This window comes from Hemitrygon akajei, chromosome 16, assembly GCF_048418815.1.
Source record: "Hemitrygon akajei chromosome 16, sHemAka1.3, whole genome shotgun sequence".
Lineage (NCBI taxonomy): Eukaryota > Metazoa > Chordata > Chondrichthyes > Myliobatiformes > Dasyatidae > Hemitrygon > Hemitrygon akajei.
Window position 1 is genome coordinate 2093668 of NC_133139.1, and position 18964 is coordinate 2112631.

Sequence of the window (18964 nt, forward strand, 5' to 3'; positions counted from 1 at the left end):
TATTTATTCCTCCCCCTCCCCCAATAAATGCTGCCTCACTTGCTGAGTTTCTCCAGCACTTTGTGTGTGTTGCTCAAGATTTCCAGCATCTGCTGAATCTCTTGTTAAAAGATTAGCTTTATTTGTGACATGTATATCGAAACATTCAGTCAATGATTAATATGGTCCGATATTGCTGGTCCATAAGTGTCACCATGCTTCCAGCACCAACATAGTGTGCCCACAACTTACTAACCTGTACGTCTTTAGAATGTGGGAGGAAACTCGTGTGTCCATGGGGAGAATGTATAAACTCCTCACAGACAGTGGTGGATTGAACCCTGATCACAGCCTCAGGCTAACCGCTGCACTCCTGCACCTGTCTGAGGACATGCCATGGGGTGTCTCGCAGCATCAGCTTGGTTTGGGTCACTTTTGGCATCCGTTAGGGCAGATCATAAAGTTCAAAGTACATTTATTATCAGAGTACTGTATGTACCCATATACAATGCTGAGATTCTTCTTGCAGGCAGCCACAGAACAAAGAAACACACTAGAATCCATGAAAAGCCCCACACAATGAAGACAATCAAACATCCAACGTGTGATAAAGTACAAATTGTGCAAACAATTAATAAAAAGTAAACAAACAACACACAGAGCATGAATCACAGAGTCCCTGAAAGTGAGTCCGTAGCCACAGAGCCCGTTCAGTGCTGAGGCGCGTACATTTTTCATAAATTCTGTTGTGTTTCTCTATTTTCTTGTAAATGCCTGCAAGAAAATGAATCTCAAGGTAGTAAATGATAACGTGTACCTACATTGATAATAAATTTACTTTGGCTTAACTTTGGTAACTGGCCTATCTCAGTGACTGGTGCTGGGCAGTAGTGGCTAGCTACTGCCTCAAGGGCACACATTAATGCAGAATCTGCATGGGAGTGTGAGTCTCTGGGGAGCCGTGCAGCCTGTGTTGTCACACTCCTGCTGTACGTGCAGAGTGTCATTCACGCTGCCACGATCTTGTGGGCTGACAACAACCCTTTGTGTACAGACAGTGGGTTGTAAAGACAGCCCAGCCTCCCCCACAGACTGCGCCCAAGGCACAGCTCATAGAAGCAGATCAGAGGGAGTTCAGTTGGCCCATCGTGCCCATGCCAGCTCCTTGAATGAGCTTTTAACTTGTGCACCACTCCTGCACTCACTCTACAAGTTATTTCACAGTCAGTGCAGATTGGGAAAAACATCTCCTCCTCACTGGCAATCAACACTATCACACCTCAGGGATGTGTGCTTAGCCCGCTGCTCTACTCTTTCTGCACTGTGTGGCTAGGCACAGCCCAAATGCCATCTATAAATTTGTCGATGACACAACTGTTGTTGGCAGAATCTCAGTAAGTGGCAAAGAGGTGTACAGGAGTGAGATAGATCATCTGATTGAGTGGTGTCAAAACAACAAACTTGCATAGAATCAGTGAGACCAAGGAATGGCTTGTTGACTTCAGGAAGGGGAAGGCAAGGGAAGACACACCAGTCCTCATCGACAGATAAGCAGTGGAAAGAGTGAACAGTTTCAAGTTCCTGCATGTCAACATCTCTAAAGATCTATCCTGGCACGACATATCGATGCAAATAAGAAGAAGACACAACTGTGACTATATTCCATTAGGAGTCTGAGATTTAGTATGTTACCAGTCACCAAAGACTCACACCAATTTCAACTGTTGCACCATTGAGAGCACTCAAACTGGTTCCATCACCATCTGGTATGGAGGGGCCAATGTACAGGACTGGAAAAACTGCAGAAAATTTTGAAGTCAGCTGGCTCCATCGTGGGCACTAGACTGTGCAGCTTTGAGGATATATTCAAAAGGCGATGTCTTAAACAGGCTTCATCCATCATTAAGGACCCCATCACCCAGGACATGCCCTCTTCTCATTGCTACCATCAGGGAGGAGGTACAGGAGCCTGAAGACACACACTCAATGTTTTAGGAACAGATTCTTCCCCTCCACCTTCAGAATTGTGAAGAGTCCATGAGCCCATCAACACTACCTCACTATGCAGCCCAGCATCTGCAGATATATATCTGAAACACCCTGGTTTCTTTGGCTGCTAAGTCTAGGGAAGATGACCTCCAGCCTTCCAAACTCCACGAGATTGAGGTGTGCTTGACCCTGCCCCAAACCCCAGTTTGTGTGGATGCTGTGTCATTTGCTACCCTGTTACAAAATAATGCCACGAAATAACAGACAGTACACTGCATACGATTAAAATAATTATATTTATGAATCTTCACTAAAGGGTTAGTAAAGAATAACAAAAAGAAAAGGGCCCATTCTAATCAAATGGTGAAATGTGCACAAGTTGGAGCTCATCTTGAACTTCTCTGTCACTCACGCACTGAGCCCTCAGTCAATGTGAAAGCTCACACCACTTTCCAAACTTCGCTCGCAATCCATCTCAAACAAACAGGTCTCCCACTGGATCGTACACTACGACCGGTTCTCCCCAGTGTCTTCTCTCCATCTCCTCTCGATCAAAAGCCCCAAGCCCAACCTTAGTGTCCCTCACCAGAGAAACCTTCCCTGAATCTGTTCATTCCCATTGGATGGCACACATTTCTCCTCTCTCTTATATTCAACAGTAACTCAAATAAGCATGAAATCAATAATAATATGAACCAGGGCATTAAATATAAATATCGGAGCCTATCGAATATTGAAAGGCCTAGATGGATTGGATATGAAGACAATGTTTCCAATAGTCGGGGAGTCTAGAAACGGAGGGCACAGCCTCAGGATAGAGGCACATCCATTTAGAACAGACATGAGAATGAATTCCTTTAGCCACAAGGTGCTGAATCTGTGGAATTCATTGCCAAAGACTGCTGTGGAGGCCAAGCCATTGGGAATATTTAAAGCAGAGGTTAATAGATTCTTGATTTTTCAGGGTATCAAAAATTACAGGGAGAAGGCAGGAAAGTGGGGTTGAGTTGGGTAATCAATCAGCCATGAGAGAGTGGCAGAACAGACTCAATGGACCAACTGGCTTAATTCTGCTCCTATGTCTTATGATCTTAAATATATCCAATGACTTGGCCTCTATAGCCATCTGTGGCAATGAATTCTACAGATTCACTATCATCTGGCTCAAGGCATCACCAAGAGTTGAGTGGCTGGCTCTTTATCCTGTTGAATTTGATGAGACCACAGTCTCTCCAGATGCCACGTTGCACACAGAGGCTCTCTGGGATGTCTTGGCTCCATATAAAGTCTTCACTGCAGCAGACCCCTACTCCCATCTGTGGAGAGGATGGTCACATTGAAATCCTGTCCTGCTCCATATCTCCAGACTTACGGAAAAACGTTTTCACCCAGAGAGTGGTGGATATGTGGAATGCTCTGCCCCAGAAGGCAGTGGAGGCCAAGTCTCTGGATGCATTCAAGAGAGAGTTAGATAGAACTCTTATAGATAGCGGGGGTCAAGGGATATGGGGAGAGAGCAGGAACGGGGTACTGATTGTGTATGATCAGCCATGATCACAGTGAATGGTGGTGCTGGCTAGAAGGGCTGAATGGCCTACTCCTGCACCTACTGTCTATTGTACTTCCCAGATGGGTCTGGAGAGCGGACTTCCAGTCCTGAGAAGTGGTTTATATGTTTTACCACTTTGTAGGTGCTATATAAATTCAAAGGTTAGATTTTTACTGTGTTTCAGTGGGCTGGGAGAATGTGAATCTATGCTTAAGCTGAACAAGAATGAGTTAGTTAATTTTGTTCATTCGAAGACAATGTTGAGCTCATTGTCATCTGCACAAGTATGTTTGTGCACAGATGAACTTAACCTGCAGCAGCATCGCAAGCACACAACATTGGATAAGCAACATTCACGAGATACCAGAAATTAAACAATTTTTACAAGAAAGAAGACAATTAGAACAAATCAGAGTGGTCACAGTATTGCTATATTGAGGTGGTGATTAGAATTTTACAGGTTGGTTCAAGAACTGAATATTTGCTGGTGTGGGACTTCAGGTTTCTTTTGGTACCCCGTATCGGAAGGGAACTGCAAGAAGATACCATGGCTCGGATGGTGGAGATTTTTGAAGATGGAGGTTGCCTTGTTGAAGCAGTACCTCCTGCAGATACTACCAATGGTGGGGAGGGATATATCTTTGTGTTGGGCTGAGTTCACTACTCTCTACAATGTCTTGTATTCCTCTGCATTCAGATCACCATACCAGACCATGATATAACCAGTCTAGATATTTCCTTCCAACGGAACATCTAGAGAAGTTTGTTAGAATGCTCATTGACAAACCAAACCTCCTTAATCTCCTAAGAAAGTAAGGCTGTTGCTGTGCCTTCTTGTGATTGTATCTATGTGCTGGTCCCAGGACAGGTCCTTTGATATATTAACATCAGTCTTGTTCACACTAGGCTTCTCTTAGTCCATTGTCAGTGGAATTGGAATTGGTTTATTACGGACACCTGTACCAAGAAACTTGGCTTAATCTGTCCTTGAGCATGATGCTACATGATTTCAGAGTTTTATATCTTCTGCCTGATGGGAGAGGAGAGAAAAAACATCTGGGTTGGGTGGGGTCTTTGCTTTATTGAGCAGAATCCAAGGAGAGGAGGCTGGTTCTGTGATGTGCTGAGGAATGTCCACAACTCTACAGTCACATGCAGAGCAGTTGCCACACTAAACCGTGATGCATCTAGATAGGATGCTTTCAGTAGTGCATTGATAAAAGTTGTTGAAGGTTGACGGAGGATGTGCTGAGACAAAACTCCCATCCCTGCTGATCTCTGACCTTTTCCCTCCATAGGTAACCTTCACCAAGCGGAAGTTTGGTCTGATGAAGAAGGCGTACGAGTTGAGCGTGCTGTGTGACTGCGAGATCGCCCTGATCATCTTTAACAGCACCAACCGGCTCTTCCAGTATGCCAGCACGGACATGGACCGCGTCCTGCTCAAGTACACAGAGTACAGTGAGCCTCATGAGAGCCGCACCAACTCCGACATCCTTGAGGTGAGGAGACCAAGGGTGGATGGTGTGCTTCGATCTCCCTCCCTTGAGTGTTAGGGATTGAATCTGGGAGTCCAGGACCACAGTAAGGGCTTGGTCACTCCGTCTGGAGGTGAGGAACCACTCCATTCCAGTGGTGATGTTTGGAACCTCCCAACGGTTCAAGAAAGCCCGGTCAGAGTATTTCAAAGCTGAGGCACCGAGACATTGGGAGATGCGGGGATTCAGTGGGAAGCTAGAAGTAAAGCCTCCTCCACTGGTTAGGGTCAAGCGTGGATGTTGCATACTAGCTGTCTATGTGATGCACGAGCCTGAGCAGTACAATCTGGAGAGCAAGCGGTTGCCCATGCAGCCAACTGCCGCTCTCCATGCAGCTGATAAATCCAAAGGAACAGCAGAGACCGATACAGTTTGGCACCAGTGGCAATGCAGGAGTTGTCAATCAGGACAACATAGGACTGCCTTGGGGATGCTAGCTTTGGATTTTTCGTCGGGGTTTAGTCCTGAAGCCCTCCCCATGTGTTTTCCTTTTCCTAGACGTGCTGCTAACTATGGCTGATGGGCCCCATCTGCCTGAAGTGATTTTTATGAGCCAGTAATCTGCCTTTGCTCCTTCTCCTGTCAGTAGAAACGGCTCCACTGGGCTTAGTAGCTAAGCCGTATGTGAAAGCCAGGAGCTGGGCTTGTTTGTCAGAGGCTGTTTGAGATGCACGCCACTGGGAGCATTTAACAGGTAGTGGGAGCTGATCCCCACCAGTCCCATCTCCACCTCCCCCCCCCCCCCCCAAGCTAAGACAACCCTAAAGAATTGAAGCTGGAAGTGAGGGATCAAGTTTGAGGGGCTGGATCATTAATGTTAGGACCAGAGTCTTCTGTCCACTGAGCCCAGCAAACCTTTTCTCTTCCTGTCCACCCATTCACCATTACTGCCACTCATCCCATCTCTTCCTGGCGGCTTGAAGCAGCTGTTTGGATGGTTGGAAGAGACAGCTCCACATACTGAGTGACTGAGAGCAGAGGGAGATTGAGATTCCAAATGGTCCTGTCTGTGTTATCTTTTCCTGAGGCAGTAATAAACACTATTGAGTGAGAGGGACAGAAGGGTGAGGAGACTGGTGGATAGGGGTGGGAGAGGTTTTGTGTGAAGCAAAAAAGTGATGGGCCAAGGGGCTTCTATGTGTGCCTTAAGCTGTTGTAAGATTCTATAATTGTAAGTGGTGGGAGGAAGTGAATGGAAGGGGATTTCTTCTGTACTTTTTTGAAGAGTTTGGTGGATGTGGGTGTCAGTGATAAGATTCCTATTTGCTCTGGGCTGTTGGCTGGTAGACGTCTGATGCAACTTGCTACAGAGCCCACACCCTGCACACTAGCTGCAGGACTGCAGTCACATTGACCAGGACAGAAAGAGCATCAGATGTTGTTCATTATGAACCTGGCAAAGAAGATTCCTTTGGTCCCTAAAGCTGCCTTCTACCAAAACCCACCCACCCCCATTGGACACCTTCAGTGATGAGATCATGGATACAACCTCAGTGCAGACAAGCCATGCTGACCTGGGTTGGGTTGTGTTCCCACTATCCATCCCAAGGTTTGGAAGAACCTTCCTGCAGCATGGAATTGTCTTGCTGCTTTGACCAACTGGAGATTTATAGAGTTCCAGTGTCCTTGCCTCTTGCTGTTCTGTCTTTCTGTTACTGAAGGCTGGTGTGCCAGAGCTAAACACTCCTGGTGTGGAGCTTTTACTGCCAGTGGTTAGAGACACCAGGCTCCCTTTTGTCTTCCGTGACATGCCAGGAGCGAGAATTTACTCCAAGGAACGTACTTACTGCCTGTTACGCCGCTACTGTTTGGGACAGTAATGATGGTCAGTGTTTAGAGCTTCCTTCATAGTGTCTGTACTTCCTCTTGGATTTCACTACTGTCAGTCATGCAAGTCCCAGGTGGAGATTCAGGAATATTGTCGCACTCGGATGTAGAAGGAATCTTCATTGCTGTTTCCTTAATAGCTTAGTTTGATAATCAAGATTGTGTGCCCTGAGCTGAACCCCGAAACTGGAGGGCCAGTGAACCACTCTTAGTCTGTCCTTTACCCTTTAACCTGTTTGATATGGGTGACCCTGCCAAGAGCTAAAGCATAAAACCAGTATAGCTCTCTGTGTGATTGAGGTATATAAACCTCCAACCCTACAAGGCTGTGGTTCTTTTGGAGGTTACTCCAAGGAAACGTGACACTAAAACTTTGAAATTCTGGTTCTCCTCAGACACTAAGGAAGAAGGGTTTGAATGGCTGTGAGAGCCCAGACCCAGACACCGATGACCCGATGGAGCCTAACCTGGATGTCACTGACAAATACAGGAAGTACGAAATGGTGAATCACATGACAAACAGACAGAGGGTTTGTGTAAGTAGATCAGAATGGTTTATCTTTTTTTTTTGAAGTAATTTACCTTCTCTTCCTCCTTCCCACATCTGCCCAAATCAAGCCTCCCATTATTCAACTAGAACTGTCTGCACATGGACACTGCTCCCAGCACAACGTACAGGTTTCTGCTCCTGGCAGGTAATGCCATGTAAGTCAAAGGTGCTAACTGTATCCGAGGAGCAGAGCAATGGGCCTGCTCTCTATTCTTCACTTCTTTCCTTTTTTCTCCTCTTTAGAGTTACATCACGGTCACATGCCCTTCTGATCCGAAGAGCCTGTGTAGCTCAATTACACCCATGTGATCAATTAACCTACGTACCCGTACATCTTTGGAACGTGGGAGGTAACCCATGGGGAGAACATACAAACTCCTTACATACAGTGGCGGGATTGAACCCGGATCACTGGCACTGTAAGAGCATTATGCTAATGGCTACATTTCCATTTCAACCATTTCTGAAGCTTCCTTGGGTAGCCATACCATCCCCCAGTCCCGGGCTGTTGGACATCCCCAAGTTTAATTGCCCCACTGTTGGCCCCTCCTCGTCCCAAATTCGGGAATTCCTTCCTAAAGCTTTCTACCTCTCCCTGCGCTCCAACTCCTGTTAAACCTTCCTCTCATCGTTGGTCATCTGCTCTGACCCCTTTGTTGTTTGTTTACACTGCTGTGCAGGGGGCTCTGGATGAATGAGGAACTCTTGAAGTGGATGCTTCCTTGATGATGTAACTGCACTTTGTAAATTCTACGTCATGGGATTTCAGATAGTGCTGCAAGTTGTCCTAGGAACCTGGAAATGTGCAAAAGCAGAGAGGCAATGTGAATCAGGGTCAGGATCTGGTTTATCATCTCTGACATACATTCAGTGGCCACTTTATTTGGTGCATCCTGCAATAAAGTGGCCACTGAGTGTATGCTTGTGGTCTTCTGTAGCCCATCCGCCTCAAGGCTGGACGTGTCCATTCACACCACTGTTGTAATGGTGGTTATTTCAGTTACTGTCGTCTTTCTGTCCGGTCTGGCCATTCTCCTCTGAGCTCTCTCATTAACAAGGTGTTTTTGCCAGTGGAACTGCCGCTCACTGGGTGTTTTTTTTGTTTCTCACACAATTCACACAATTCACTGTAAACTCTAGAGACTGCTGTATGTGAAAATCCCAAGAGATCAGCAGTTTGTGAGATATTCAAACCACCCCATCTGGCATCAACAACCATTCCAAAGTCAAAGCTTTTTAGATTATGTTTCTTCCTCATTCTGAACCCCTTGACCATTTTGCATGCATTGAGTTGCTAATTGACTGATTAGATATTTGCAATAATGAGCAGGTGTACCTAATAAAGTGGCCACTGAGTGTATAATCGTGACATTTATTGTTTGGTGACAGCAGCATCATGCAATACATTAAAAATAATTATAAGTTACAATATGAAATACAGAAAAATAAATAGTGCAAAAAGAGAGCAAAATAATGAGGAAGTGTTCATGGGTTCATTGTCCAATCTGGTGTTGAAGGGGAAGAAGCTGTTCCTGAAACACTGTATGTGTCTTCAGGCTCCTGGTGGTAGTAATGAGAAGAGGGCATGTCACAGATGATGAGGGTTCTTTATGATGAATGCCACCTTCTTGAGACATTGAAGATGTCCTTAATGGAGGCTCCATACTTGTGACCTTTCCCTGGGAGGACAAGGGCAGCAGGAAACAGCCACCACCTGAATGTTTACTTCCAAGAATTGGGAATGTACTCCTGGCATTCACAGCCACACTGTGGGAACACCATCACCAGATGGACCCAGGGCATCGCAAGCAATTATGGAGGAGAAGCAGGCTGGCATGGTCAACGAAGTGTACGATGACTGCCCCAGGAATGGAGTTAGGTTCTGCAGGCACACGGGCTGTTCTCCATGGAACAGGGGAGGTTGTCTGGCGTATGACATAGAAAAAGGAAAGTGGTGGTGAGGGGGAGAGAGGGGACACCAGAGAGCACCAGGAAGGTCACCAAAATAATGAGTGTGGTGAGGAAAATGAGTTTCCCACAGCTCCTGGGTGGGGTCAGGAACACAGTTGGGGAGAAGGTGGGTTCGGAGCACACTGGGCAGGGTAAGGGACACACTGAGGGAGTGGGTAGGATCAGGGACACAGGGAGAGAGGGTGGGGTCAGGAACACACTGGGGAGAGGGCGGGGTCAGAGACTGAGAAAGAAGGTGGGGTAAGAAATATACTGGGGTTGAGGGTGGGGTCAGGAACACACTGGGGAGAGGGTGGGGTCAGGAACACACTGGGGAGAGGGCGGGGTCAGAGACTGAGAAAGAAGGTGGGGTAAGAAATATACTGGGGTTGAGGGTGGGGTCAGGAACACACTGGGGAGAAGGTGGGGTTAGAGACACTGAGAAAGAAGGTGGGGTAAGAAATATACTGGGTTGAGGGTGGGGTCAGGAACACACTGGGGAGAGGGTGGGGTCAGGGACACCCTGGGGGTGAAGTTGGGTTCAGGGATACATGGTTGGGTCAGAAATATCCTTTGGGAGAGGATGGGGTCAGCAACACACAGAAAGAGAGGGTGGAGTCAGGAACACGCTGGGTGGGTTCAGGAACATGTGGAAGAAGGGGTCAAAGACACACTGGATGGGGTCAGGAACATGGAGAAGGGGTCAGGGACAGAGAGAGAGAGAGAGGGTGGGGTGAGGAATACACTGGGGGAGAATATAGGTTGAGGGACACACTGGGTTGGGTCAGGAATACCCTTTGGGAGAGGTGGGGTCAGGAACACACTGGGGTGCGCTGTAGCAGAGGTAGCTTTGAGACACCTGTCAGTACACGGCTGAGGGGGAGGGGGTTAACGGAATGGAAACAGTTTGTGAGACTGCTGGGAGAGGGTGGGGAAGAGACTCGCTGGTTCACACTTACATCGAGCTGTTACAGGCACAGTGGGCATGTGGAGGGTCTGTGGATCGCGCTGTGGAATGATAGTACAGGCAGATATAATAGGGACACGGAAGAAACTCTTAGGTAAGCAAGTTCTTACGCCCATCACCCTACTGGGGCATAGGACACTGACAGCAGCTCACTAGAGTCCTCTGTCCTGGGCCAGTCTTTCAAGTCCAAGTGTAGCCCATCTCTACGAAGATGCTTCCTCTTCCAGAGCTGAGGTCTTTCTTGTTTCTGTAGTTCTGGGTTTTTGCAGGATGGCCCCATGCCTAGGCCTTCTTTTATAACCAGGCTTGGGACTATCCTTAGCGGAGTTAGATAGGCGCATTAATGAAAGGAAAATGGAAGGCTATGTGGGAGGGAAGGGTTAGATTGATCTTAGGGTAGTTTAAAATGTCGGGGCAGCGTTCTGGGCCGAAGGACCTGTACAAAGTGCACTGTCGGTTTCAATCGGCACCGTTACTCACTAGCGGCATCAACCGGTCAGACCGATGAAGTGCAGCGGGTGCCCGAATTCGCCGCGGACCCCGTGCCGAGATGGGCAGCGGTATGTTGTCAAAGTTTAAAGTAAATTTACTATTAAAGTGCATATATGTCACCATATACAACCCTGAGATTCATTTTCTTATAGGCATTCACAGTAAATACAAAGAAGCAAAAAAAAAGGCAAGATAAAAGCAATAAATATCGAGAACATGAGATGAAGAGTCATTGAAAGTGAATGGATAGGCTGTGGGAACCGTTCAGTGTTGGGCTGAGTGAAGTTATCCCCTCTGGTTCAAGAGCTTGACGGTTGAGAGGTAATAACTGTTCCTGAACCTGGTGGTGAGGGTCCTGAGGCTCCTGTACCTCCTTCCTGATGGCAGCAGCGAGAAGAGAACGTGGCCTGGGTAGTGGCGGTGTCTGATTTCCTGCGACAGCTCTTTGTGTAGATATGCAGTGATGGGGATCCCTTTACTGGAGATGGACTGGGCAGAATCCACTACTTCTTGTAGGATTTTCCATTCAAGGGCAATGGTGTCTCCATACCAGGCTGTAAAGCAGCCGGTCAATATACTCTCACGACTCATCTATAGTTGTTTGCTAGGTGGTTAACATGAAAAATTATCACAAAAAAAAGAAAAACTAACAAATTCAAGACGATAAATACAGATAAATCTTTCCTGTAGATAGGTGACCAAATCTGCACACAGTACTCCAAATTAGACTTCACCAATGTCTTGTGCAAGTTCAACGGTAAAGGGTGTCATTATCCCATTGCCTCCTCTGTGGGGTCTGACTGTTCACAAGCGAGCTGCGTTTCCCACGTTACAACTTTATCCTCTGGGACCTTACTGCAGTCCCGACTTGCAGTGTAATGGTGTTAGTGACCTCGGTCCCATCCACGCTGGGTGAGATGGAGGGCTCCAAGGGTTGACGGGAGAGCGGAGTGAGTGTGAGGGTGGGGAAGGAAGGACAGTGGGGGCGGGGTGAGAGTGAGGGTGACTGGGGATCCGCGAGGGAGTTTTTGTGGTGACGTGGATGGGTGACAAGGAAGGGTGTAGTGATGGGAGGGAAGATGATTGGTGTATGTAGGGGGAGTGATTGAGGAGCGGGTGTGAGGGGTATATGTGGGGGGAATGACTAGGGAGGGTTTTGACCTGAGGAGAGATTTGTAAAGAGCACATCCCTGGTTCTGTTGTGGCTTGGTGAATGACTCCTTCCAGAATATTCCTGCTGGTTGAGAAAAGGCTGGACGGTACTCTGGACCTTAATGGTCAGTGGTTGGTCACTGTGGGGGTGCTGGTCAGAGGGAATTCCTACCATGGAGAAGAAGCCTGTGGCTGCTTTCTGCTGGGAGGGAGGATACAGCCAACTCTCTTGGGTGCTGGCTGTTTATACACTGCTTCCTGCCCCTGTCTCCTCTCTGCCTGATGTTTGGATCAATAATCTTCACTCTGCCATCAAATTCTCTGGCAAGTTCATCAGTGCTGAGCAGAACAGGAGACCAGACCATATAAGGACACAGAACAGTCTCCTGTAGCCCGCCCTTTAACCCAAAAATATGCAAAGGCTTCAACTTGGAATTGCCCTATGATTTTGCTGTTGGATGCCGTACTCCTGGCACAGTGGATGCCATGGATGGAATTGCCTCAGACTTGCTTTGGAAAGCAAAAGAAGGACAGATACTGGCAAACTGGAATAACACAAGAGATGGTGGAAATACCCTGCAGTGCAGGTAGCATCCATAAAGAGAAAGCAGTTATTCCAGCTTTTTCAAGTTTTATGCTGGCCTCGCCTCACTGCCACTCTGCCATGGATAGTCCCAAGATCAGCTGTGAAAGGAGAGGGGCCGGCCATGGGGCCAGCAACCCCATCCCACAAAAGCCCAGAGCTACAGAAATACCAAAAGAAGCTCCAGAGATCTCATGCTTGGGAGAGGGAGGATCTTCACTTAGAAGACATATGAAGTATTGTGAGGAAGGCCACAGGGCTGTTCATCCTTCTATCATACTGGGAGAGAACACACTTTGTGTAAGCTAAGTACCAACATCACCAGCAAGTGCTATGGTGGAATTTCCAGGAAAAGCAGGAGAGGCCAACCAAAGAACACCTGGCGAGTCCAGCTGACACCGAGAATATGGGCTACACCCTGGGACAATTGAGAGACTGGCCTGTTGCCAGGACAGGATTCTGGCGAGCTGCTGTCAATGGCCTATGCTCCATGACAGGAGAGGTTTGAATTCAATTAACTAACTCGCCTCACCGCACCATATGTGGCCAAGGCCAGTGAAGTAGTTGCTCTGTCATGAAGATCCCTCCAACATTTCACCCCTGAGATCTTTGCTTCCAACTCCCCCCCTCCCCAAGTCATTCTCACTCACTCCAGTCCCACAACTCCCGGACCTCAGCACTGCACCAATTCTAGACTCCTTGTAGAGTCTCGTTTTCCATCCCTCCTCCAACTGTCTACCCGGGTATCAAGCTCTGGGTCTCCCTCACTAGCCACCTCTTTCCCCACTCTACTTCTCCTCAGGCTTGTTACCTGAACTCAGCCAAAGCTTTGGCTGTGTACTCTGGTATACATTGCCAGCTGGTGGTGTAGTGGCATCAGCGCTGGACTCCGGAGCGAATGGTCTAGAGTTCGAATCCAGCTGGCTCCTTTGCATGCTGGGGGGGTCAGACACTGACCACCGACAAGCCCTCGCAAAGAACAATGAAGCTGGATCTGGGGGTCAGACACTGACCACCGACAAGCCCTCGCAAAGAACAATGAAGCTGGATCTGGGGGTCAGACACTGACCACCGACAAGCCCTCGCAAAGAACAATGAAGCTGGATCTGGGGGTCAGACACTGACCACCGACAAGCCCTCGCAAAGAACAATGAAGCTGGATCTGGGGGTCAGACACTGACCACCGACAAGCCCTCGCAAAGAACAATGAAGCTGGATCTGGGGGTCAGACACTGACCACCGACAAGCCCTCGCAAAGAACAATGAAGCTGGATCTGGGGATCAGACACTGACCACCGACAAGCCCTCGCAAAGAACAATGAAGCTGGATCTGGGGGTCAGACACTGACCACCGACAAGCCCTCGCAAAGAACAATGAAGCTGGATCTGGGGGTCAGACACTGACCACCGACAAGCCCTCGCAAAGAACAATGAAGCTGGATCTGGGGGTCAGACACTGACCACCGACAAGCCCTCGCAAAGAACAATGAAGCTGGATCTGGGGGTCAGACACTGACCACCGACAAGCCCTCGCAAAGAACAATGAAGCTGGATCTGGGGGTCAGACACTGACCACCGACAAGCCCTTGCAAAGAACAGTAAAGCTGGGAGTGAGAGTTCCTTATCTGCGAGATGTGCCTGCTCCATCATCTAGGATGATTAGGTTTGCTTTGGTATTGGTTTGTTTTGTCACATGTCCCGGACTTGACAAGATTTTGTTTGTGTGCTACTCGTGCTGTACGTAAGTACATCAAGCTGGTAAAAAGAAACCAGGACGCAGAGTGTTGTGTTACAGTTGCAGAGGAAATGAAGTGCAGGCAGACACAGCAAGTGTAATGGCCACAAAAGGGCGGATTGGAAGGATCAAGAGTCATCTCCTAGTCTGCGAGAGGTCTGTTCAAGAGTCTGGTATGAGTGCGGTAAGATGCCTTTCAGCCTGATGGCATGTAATTTCAGGCTTTTGTATCTTCTGCCTGATGGGGATAGGAGAAGAGAGAATACTCAGGGTGGGGGGGAGTGGTGTTTGATTATGTTGGCTGCTTTCCAAGGGCAGGGGGCGTGTAGATGAGGTCCATGGAGAGGAGGCTGTCCTGTGTGATGGGCTGGACCATGGTCACAACTCTCTGCAGTTTCTTGTGGTCTTGGTCAGTGTCGTTGTTTGACCATGCTGTGATGCATCTGGATAGGGTGCTTTCTGAGAAAACTGGTGAGTGTTACTGGGGACATACGAAATTTCCTCTGCCTCCTGAGGGTGTGGAGGTGATGACCAACTCTCAATGTTTCAGAGAAATGTTCTTTTCTACCAGTTATTTTCTATTGATTATTCCATTTGCTCTCTTGGCCAGCCACCTAGTTATATCCTTTGTGAACTCGAATGACCCGAATTCTGCATTGTCCATTGCCCTGCATTCACTGACCTCCCCCTGTTCCCAGCCTAACACCACCCTGGGTCTCTCTGTGTTCCTGTCCCTTTCTCAGCCACCATCTCCACTTCTGTCTGACTCTGGTGTCCAACTGCCTGAGTCCTTGAGTTCCCTCTTTTAACTTCATCATTTCATTTCAGTGTGCTTCCTAGAACCGTCCCTTGCTCAGTCACACTGACATCTCCTTCTGTGGTTTGCTTACAGTCCCACAACAGTATGCTGTTTGGAGAAACTGCAGATCTGGAAATCTGGAGCAGCACATGTATATGCACATACACTCACACCCACACTCTCACTCATGTACCACACTCACTCTTGTACGCACACTCACATTCACACAATCACGTTCGCATGCGCACATACACACATTCACTCGCTCACATTCTCTCACATACACTCACACACACTCACTCATGTACACACACACTCACACTCTCATTCATGTACACCCACACCCACACTCTCACTCATGTACACCCACACTCACTCTTGTACGCACACTCACATTCACACAGTCACGTTCGTATGCACACACACACACACATTCACTCGCTCACGTTCTCTCTCACACACACACACTCACACACATACTCACTCTCACACACACACACTCTCACTCACTCTTGTACACACACTCACACACAATCTACTTCATTATAAAAAGGTTTAAGGTCTTTACAGTGCAGTATAGTGTTGGGGGTAATAGATACAGGGTGTGGGGGCTAACTAGAATGGTTGATCTGATTAATTGCCTGAGGGAAGAGACTTCTACGGTTGTGTGAAGAATTTTAGTTTTAATAGCATACAGCCCTTTCCAGAAGGAGCTTTTGGAAAAGGCAGCTTGTTGGGTGGGTAGTCATTGCAATGATCCTTCCTGCCCTGCTCTTTGTCCTGGACATGTAGAAGTCCAGCAGTGATGGCAGACCGCAGGTAATGACCTTGTCAGCCGAGCTGACCAGTTTGCTGTAGTTTCGTATATTGTGAGAGGACGCTGCACCAAGCCAGACAGTGATGGCTGATGTGTGGATGTCCTCTGCCATTGAGATGTACCATAGAGAGCATTCTAACTGGCTGCCTCACTGTCTGGTGACGGAGGGGCCACTGCACAGGATCAGAAAAAGCTACAGAAAGTTGTAAACTCAGCCAGCTCCATCATGGTCACTAGCCTCCCCAGTATCCAGGACAGCTTCAAAAGGCGATGCCTCAAAAAGGCGGCACCCAGCATGCACACAGTCTCACTAATTTATCCCTACTTTTGCTCTCTTTTTGCACTACAGTACTGTTTAATCTACTTATATGTATATTCCTTATTGTAGTTTATTATTTTTAAATTATGTATTGCACTGGACAGGGTATGAGATATGACCTGATAGAGGTGTACAAGATGATGAGAGGCATTGATCAGAGGTTTTTTCCCAGGGCTGAAATGGCTAACAGGAGAGGACACAGTTTTAAGGTGCTTGGGAGCAGGTACAGAGGAGATGTCAGGGGTAAGATTTTACGCAGAGAGTGGTGAGTACGTGGAATGGGCTGCCGGTGACAGTGGTGGAGGCAGATACAATATGGTCTTTTAAGAGACTCCTGGATAGGTACATGGAGCTTAGAAAAATAGAGGGATATGGGTAAGCCTAGGTATTTTCTAAAGTAAGTATATGTTCGGCACAGCATTGTGGGCCGAAGGACCTGTATTGTACTGTAGGTTTTCTATGTTTCTATGTTTCTCTATACTACTGCCACAAAACAAGAAATTTCACGATGTACGTCGGTGATATTAAACCTGATTCTGATTCAGTTTCGGATTAGATTGTTTCCAAATTTCATAAAAGGTCTTGGCCCAAAACAGTGTGACGGTTCATTTCTCTGCATTAAGTAGTTTGTTTTAATGTGCTGACATTCTCTATAAAAGCAAGTACTTGTTTTATTTAAACTACTAAGTATTGATATAGTGATGAGCAGCTCACTTTGTGCTCTGCCATCTTGAGCTCTTTCATTTGGCTGTTACTCATTGGTATTCATGTATGGTTAAATGACAATTAAACTCAAACTTTGACTTGTCTCTCCTCTGCTCCTGTGTCTCTGTTTCTCAGCCAGGTGGACTACCTAACCACGAAGCCTCCATACACTCTGCGGCACAGGGTGCCACTGGTCTGGCCTACAGTAACCCAGCCGGGTCCATCCTAAACCGGGGACCACTGCCTGTTGTATCTCGAAACCCTCACACGTCAGGGCTGACGTCACAAGTGTCCACAATCTCCCATTCAGGTAAGCTGCTGAAACTGCATGCCCCTCGCTGACCGGCTTCACTTTACTAACTAGAATCTGATATTAAATCTCAAAGGATCATGTCTGTTTAATGATAAAGATGAGTTTTATTTTTCACATGTACATTGAAACATACAGTGAGATGCATCATTTGCATCAACAACCAACACAGTCTGAGGATGTGCTGGATGCAACCCAACAAGTGTCCCCCCACATCCAGTGCCAACAGAGCATGCCCACAACTCACTAGCCCTAACCTGTACACCTCTGGAGAGTGGGAGGAAACCGGAGCATCTGGAGGAAACACAGGAAGAACGTCTGAACCCCAGTCACTGACGCTAAGCACTGCCTTATTGTCTGTGTTTGGTGAACCATATACATGAAAGGGGATCACAGAGATGGCTTCTGTGCCCCGTGTGGAACTCGTGATGGTAGCGTAGCAGTTAGCATGATGCTATTACAGCTCAGGGCATCGGAGATCGGAGTTCAATTCTGGTAGCATTTGTAAGGAGTTTGTATGCTCTCCTCATGACCACGTGGGTTACATCCGGGTGCTCCAGTTTCCTGCCACAGTCTAAATACAAACCAGTTAGTGGGTTAATTGGTCACTGTAAATTGTCCTGTGATTAGACTAGGGTTAAATCGGTGGGTCGCTGGGCGGTGCGGCTCGATGGGCCAGAGGGGCCTGTTCCACACTGGATCTCAAAATAAACAAGCTAACTAATTAATTAATTAAACCCCCCACTCAGTCTCACAATACTGAAAGAGGCCATTCCACCCATCAAACCTGTACCAGCTCTTTGAGCGCCCACCCAGTCTCACTCCCTGTTCTTTCCCTGCAGCCCTACAGATGTCTCTTTATCAGGAATTTCTGCAATTCCCTTTTCATGGTTTCCAAGTCTGTGTCCACTGCTGCTTCAGGCAGTGACCCAGTGCACCCTCGTTAAATCTCAGCTTTATGTTTACACGGTCTCCCACTCCGGGTACCCAAGCAGACACTTCAGGTGACTGCTGAGGGGGTGGTGCACTGGCAGGTGCCACCAATTTAACTATAACATATAAACTAAACCCATCGAAGAACAACGTATTAAACTAACCACGCCTGCACTGTTGGGGGATGGGAAAGATCTTCTGTTACTGGGCCTGAGGTGGTACGGTAGTGTAGTGGTCAGCGGTGGCCCAGGTTCAATTCCCACCGCTGCCTGTAAGCTCCCTCCATGATGGTGTGGGTTTCCTCCAGGTGCTCCAGTTTCCTCCCACATTCCAAAGGATGGGTTATGGTTAGTAGGCTGTGGGCATGCAATGTTGACGCTGGAAGCGTCTCAACACTTGTGGACTGCCCCCAGCACATCTTCAGACTCTGGTGGTCGTTGATGCAAGACAATGTGTTTCACTGTATGTTTCGATGTACTTGTGAAAAGTAAAGCTCATCTTTACTACTGCACAGCAGAGAAGGGTTATCTCTGGAGTGTTAGTCCCAGAACTGATCCTTCCAGCAGTAATTATAATCACAGTTTTGCTAGTTGGAGCATTCCTTGCATTACTGTAGTGTTAAATCGTGAAGCCTTTTGGGATGATCAGAAAGAAATGTGTCGGACACTATATAAATGAAGCTTCTCTCTATTTCAGCTGGCCCACTTTGCCTTGCCAATCTCCAAGCCAGCTCATTTATTACACTTTCTGTATCCAACCAACAGTTTCCT

General features: G+C 47.5%; 1 protein-coding gene across 4 annotated transcripts in view; it reads left to right on the forward strand.

The window, feature by feature from the left end:
* mef2b (myocyte enhancer factor 2b) overlaps nucleotides 1–18964 on the forward strand; it is a 211807-nt gene that overhangs the window by 158282 nt on the left and 34561 nt on the right. For all 4 annotated transcript variants that reach the window (XM_073068090.1, XM_073068088.1, XM_073068089.1 and 1 more), the window contains 3 exons: nucleotides 4816–5019; nucleotides 7278–7418; nucleotides 17087–17261. In XM_073068090.1, the coding sequence (XP_072924191.1) occupies nucleotides 4816–5019; nucleotides 7278–7418; nucleotides 17087–17261 (520 nt within the window). The remainder of the gene's footprint in view (nucleotides 1–4815; nucleotides 5020–7277; nucleotides 7419–17086; nucleotides 17262–18964) is intronic.